General features: G+C 33.1%; 1 protein-coding gene across 1 annotated transcript; it reads left to right on the top strand.

The window, feature by feature from the left end:
• The first annotated feature begins 3,691 nt into the window (after positions 1 to 3,691).
• On the top strand, positions 3,692 to 5,393 carry lyz (lysozyme). The gene is made up of 4 exons (XM_007248970.4): positions 3,692 to 3,887; positions 4,325 to 4,483; positions 4,627 to 4,702; positions 5,091 to 5,393. Exons 1-4 carry the CDS (start codon positions 3,755 to 3,757, stop codon positions 5,155 to 5,157), a joined length of 435 nt encoding a protein of 144 aa, XP_007249032.1. The 5' UTR covers positions 3,692 to 3,754; the 3' UTR covers positions 5,158 to 5,393.
• Positions 5,394 to 6,104: the final 711 nt, after the last annotated feature.

The raw sequence follows: 6,104 nt of genomic DNA, 5'->3' as shown, positions 1-6,104 counted from the left end.
TGAACATTGTTGTTTTATTCTATAAACTACGGACAACCTTTCTCCAAAATTCCAAATAAAAATATTTAGAGCATTTAAAATGAGAAATGGCTGAATTATCAAAAAAGATGCAGATCTTTCAGACCTTGAATAATGCAAAGAAAAAAAGTTCATATTCATAAAGTTGTAGAGTTCAGAAATCAATATTTGGTGGAATAACCCTGTTTTTTAATCACAGTTTTCATGCATCTTGGCATGTTCTCCTCCACCAGACTTATACACTGCTTTTGGATAACTTTATGCCACTCCTGGTGCAAAAAAGAGGTTTTCAATTTGGTAAAAACAAATTGTCTCTTATTTCTTTTCAGAGCTGTATACACTATTAATAAAGCACAACAGTACATTGTCTTACTCTATATTTGTGGAATTGAAATGTATCCTTACAGTTTTTAAACTATTTTTATTTATAAGTTTTCATTTGATCATGTGAATTGATTTTTTTCCTATATGATTTCTATAGTAACAAATGTACATATATGGTGAGTTGGAGAGATTAAATATTTAGCTTAGATTGATTTGCTATTCTACAGTAGAAATGTTTGTACATTTTTTATTCTGATATTTGAATTGCTATATTTGAATTGCTCACACTGAGGTAAAACTACATAATTAGCACATGTATTTTATGTGTCTAATCTTGTTTCCTAAATCATTTTACTGCAGTTAAAGACTGGCAGAACTGCAGGTTGAGTACTTCCTCTTTCTGGTTGAGGGTTATATTATACCGTTGGCTCTCCTTGTTTAAACACATCCTTAAACTCTCAGTTTCCAGCTTTCCTAACTGGCGGTTTATTTTCTTCACTTTGAGTCGGTTTGAGTTGCATTATGAACAGTTTGGTTTTCACAACAAGGTGCCACAACAACTTCAACTGTAAAATATTCTTTTTTTCTCATTAAGTCAGTTAGTGTGAGTAATACATGTTAGCTGTTGGAAAGGCAGTTTTTCAGCCCCTGTGAGGAAGGTTTTTAAAGAATTAGGTTTAATGAACTGTGTTTTAACCATTTTTATATTACTGTTAAGTATTAAACTGTTGAATAAAGAAACCTGAAATAAAAAAACGTTCATTTAGTTTTTTTCCTGCTTTTCAGTGAGGGGTTTCAGTCTCGGTTATAGCCATCTATATAAAGCTTTGGGTCAACAAAAAACATTATGCAACGGTTTACAATAGACTTTTTGAGTTGTGTCAACTTCTTGTAGAATTACATTGATTTAAAAAAGTATTTTAAGTATGGTGATTTAGTTTTTCAGTTATAGAAGAAAACATTTTTAACTTAACGTCAACAGATATTTTTACGTTAATTCCACAAAAAATCTAGTTGCCTTTATTTATATAATTAAGTACTATATATTATAATAACAATTATATTTAGTTATATTAATAATTGTAAATTGGTATAGCCTATCATTACCAAAAATTGATTTATTAATCTTGTTGATTTGCTTATATAATATATTTACTCAGTCTTCTCTATTGCCCCTATAATGAGCAGTATCAACTTTATTTAATACTTTGGTCACACAGCTCATCCCTTACATACTTAAAGCTGATGCGTGGTGGAGCCTCTCTGCTTCTCCAGAGTGATTTCCAACATGTTCAAGTGGGCAGGAGAATTCAGATGGATGAGAAAATTAACCTGTTAACAGGCCAGGATTTTTGTCAATTGTCTGTCTGGCATTACACCACTAAATCTTGAGAATTTGTATTCAAGCATTACATAAAAAGCTTACTGAAAATATACGAAATATAATAAAAATAAAAAATCTGTTAATGTCAAAATATAACGAATAAAATAAAAAGGTTTGACTTTTGTATTTTAGTGTTTAATGAAATATATTTAGTCTGGGTTAGTCAGGAAAGTGTGGTATTGTGGAAGTGTGGAAAGTGTTTAGGTATTGGATAAAGGCCATCAGAAGGACTTATAGAGTGTATGAGTGTAGAGTTCCTGTTCTTACAAAATGCCTCCACCTCCACAGTCTTTAATTTGTTCATTTTCTCAAAACAGACTTAATGACACTAAAGCAATATATATGTAGTAGTTAAAAACTGTGAACTATTCACTATTCCCTGCAGTAATTTGGGGTTCTGGCCTTTCGTATTGGTGTCTGTTACAGTGCAATGAAAATTCTGCTTGTAGTCACACAATTTATCACAGAGAGTACTTTATAAATGATAAACGATGGACTTTAGTAAACATGGAATACTCAATATCTATTGCACTGTTTGATTTGATGGATCACTTGTAGCTTCTCTGAGGAAGACTGATTTTTTTCAGCTTGTTTATGTGACTCCATCTGCTGTGCTCACACACGTAACTACGCATCTAAAATCATTCCCTTCCTTATATTCTGTTCACTATAAAGGTACTTTATGTAGTGATCTGGATTTACACATTTAGGGAATAGTGACACAGGACACAGTTTTATTATATTTGGTTAATTTGCTTATAACTAATGACTGCACAGCTAAATGCTCATATATAGCAGTGAAATGTCTGTACTTTGCAACATCAGGACATATATTTCTTTCATCATCACTATACTGCCTTCTAAGTGAGATGATGTTTTAGACACAGCTATAGAAATGCTTACAGTGATTAGAAAGTGTTACAGTGATTTTAAGATAAGGTTAGGCAAAACAATTCACAGATGTGAATGTGCACTATAAAAAAACATATCTGTATACATGCTCAGAAATGTAAACAGTTACACTTTCAAGAAATATAGTTTGATAGTAGAGTATGGTTGCCAAATGTTACAAAATCTATGACTATTATTGCTATGCCAAAAAATAGAAAAAGAAATTTCCACAAAATTAATTATATATATTAATGCTGCAACTGCTGGAACATTCACTACTTTCAGACCTTTCAGACCTAAATTATTATCTCCAGTGATAGAAAAAACTGTAAGAACGCTGTTTTCTGACTGTTATGCACAGAAAAGAAGACTTTAATATTCTACTGTGAAATCTATATAGCAAATAAATCCAATGAACTCAAATATTTCATTGTTTTTTATTTTCATTGCATTGGAAGCCTATGTGTAATAGTTTTTATTTCATAAACCATCCCTAAACATGATTAAAAAGTTCTAAATCACAATAATTAAATGAAGAAAAATCAGCTATTTTTTTTTCCTTTAAATGCTCTAGTAGTACTGTTACTGTTTTCCAGTGTTTTTGCAGTGGATGGGGCCAAGCTGAATCTACTGTTCCTGTGGTTTATAAACTTGTTCATTGGCTGGTTCATGATCTATTCTGATGGACACCAGCTCTTAATTAGTTTTATGTGCAACAAAATATTTTAAAATAAAGAAAATACATGGTGTCCATTGATGTCTATTGATGCAGGGCCTCAAAGGGTTGAATTTGTTGACGTTGTATTTTTTGCCTACATTGAGCTTTAAATTAAAATGAAAATAAAAACAAGCTGTATTTAGATTTTTCTTTCCCTCCTTTTCACTGAGGTTTCTCAACCTGTGCTCTGCTCATCCATGTGTGTGGAAATCATCCTCCCCTTACACACCAAACTGCCTCCCCTCCATGGCCTTAAGCCATGAAATTAAAACTGAAAACATTTTGCGTAAAAAAAAAAGTAGTTTCAACACAGACCCTAAGATTTGCCTATAAATGGTCCCACTGTAACCCCTGATCTCACTGTGCTCCAGTAGACACTGGGTTAAAGCAGCAGCTGTTAGATTAGTGAAAGCTCCATCATGAAGCTGGTCATTGTGCTGTGTGTGATGTTCCTGGCTGTGTGTGAGTCTCGCACCATGAGCCGCTGTGAGGTCGCTCGCGCCTTCAAGGCTCAGGGACTCGATGGCTTTGAGGGATTTGCACTCGGCAACTGTGAGTTAGAGCTTTGGTTTGATTTCTGATGCTACTTTTGTTTCTGCTTTGTTTTAATGCAGATCAAAAATAGATAGTTAGGTCATGCAAGACATGCGCTATAACACGTTTATGTCAACTGCACTCTTGAAGACTTTAAAGTAACTTTGAATAATAATTAATTAGACTAAAGTCTGACATTTTCTGAGAAATTTGTATTTACAAAATGGCAAAACATTTTTTTTCAAAGAAAGTCAATATAAAACAATTTCTTTTTGTCATTCTGGAGCATTTCTATTGGTCCAATTTGGTTTAAAGGTAAAAGACAACTGCCAGATTCAAAATATGTCAAAAAGTCAAAAGTGGCAAAAATATAGAAGCAAGGTTTTTCGTTGTTACAGTGACATGAATAAAGACAGTGCTTTGCTGACTTTTGCTACCTTGCCCAACTTCTGCAGACGTGTGCATGGCATTCTGGGAAAGCAAGTGGAAGACCCACAAGGTGCGGGAGAGTGATGATTCAGGCAAGGACTATGGCATCTTCCAAATCAACAGCTTCAAATGGTGCCAAGATGGCACTGCGAACGGACAGAACCTGTGCAGAGTGCCCTGTGGAGGTAATGGTGTCTCCTGGTCTTTTACTTCAGAGCTAATGAAAGTGGTAGAACATCAAGGTCTTTAAAACCCATACAGAACCTGAATCTGTGTAAAATGTCTTTTGATGTTGTGCATAAGAATGATCATATCTCTCTACTGTTAGATCTGCTGAATGATAATCTGCAGGCCTCGGTTGAGTGTGCCAAGCTCATCGTGAAGAGAGAGGGGCTTAAGGCATGGTGAGTGTTTACTGGATACTGCTGTAGTTTTACACAATTATAAATTATGTAAATGTTTTGTGTGAAACTGTAAGAAATAACGTGTTAGAGTTTGGACATTTGAAATTACACAGTGGCTAAGTTAAGAGTCATTAGAACAGTTTTTGAACTTTCTTGCCATTAATGGAACAAATACCCAAACATATCCATTTTAATAATACTAAAGTTGTTAATGATGTTTACTTTGATTTTGGGAAAATAAGCTTTGGATAATCTTGTTTAAGCAAATATATTTACCCTTAATTAACCCATAAATCTTTAAAATATATAATGTATGCTACATTGTTGGTGTCTAAATTGTGAAGAAACTTTATAGAGACATGAATTAATATTGATCTTTTGTCCACAGGGACACCTGGGACAAGTACTGCAATGGCAGGAAGCTGTCTCGCTGGGTGAAAAGCTGTGATGTGTAGTTGTGAATGGCTGGAATCTTCATCCTGCAGAAGGAAAATCATAAAGCAGAAATGCTACATGATTTTTTTTTTTACACATTTCTTAATTTTATTATGAATTTGAAGGATTCTTTGTGAATATGTTTAGGGCTAACCCACATTGATTTAAAATAAATGTATTGATTAATGCAAAGTGAACCTATAACAAAGCTTCAATGAGTGAACTTCAATAAAATAAAGTTTTTTCACTTTTAGAATTCTGTTTGTGGTTCTGTTTAAAAATCCTCATAAGACTAAAATTTTAGTTAATTTAGGTATCATGGTTAAAAAGTACAAAGTCTTTCCTAACAGCAGGAAGTACAGATTTGTACTATTTAACCGGCCAAAAGGTGCATTCAGTACTTTGTATCACTGTAATAATAAACAATATATATTTTAATTATACATTTTTCATTTAAAAGCCAGACAATTTTGGATCATCAAGTTCTTGACACATATTTAGTTGATAATGATGTTTATAATCTTTATAATTTTTACTGGTACAAAAAATTGTACAAAAAGAAGACTTACCTCAAAATAAGGTACAGTCCCAGCGACAAGCTTTGTACACTTTTAAGTTCAAATTTGTACTTACTTTTCTTAGTGTGTAAAAATGGAAACTGGTTAAAATGGAAGGCAGAGGCCCTGATGTTCATTACACTTGAGGACACTGATTACAACTTATTAGAAATTATATATAGAATCAGTTATAAGCAAAACAAATTTCTCAGTCTTATTCCTGTAGAACAATGAAGGTAATTCGAATTAAACTGCTGTATATAAATAGTGCTGTAAACATACAGTAATTCTATTGGCTGCAAACCTGTCTCCAGACACATCAGAGTCTGACACTAAGAAAACAAAAACACCCAGTGAGCCTTGGATAAATGTTTTACTTTGCTCTACATCTTATGCGTGATGCTCTTAGA

Source organism: Astyanax mexicanus, chromosome 1, assembly GCF_023375975.1.
Source record: "Astyanax mexicanus isolate ESR-SI-001 chromosome 1, AstMex3_surface, whole genome shotgun sequence".
Taxonomy (NCBI): domain Eukaryota; kingdom Metazoa; phylum Chordata; class Actinopteri; order Characiformes; family Acestrorhamphidae; genus Astyanax; species Astyanax mexicanus.
The sequence above is the reverse complement of the archived record's forward strand: the minus strand, read 5'-3'. Positions and strand labels throughout refer to the sequence as shown.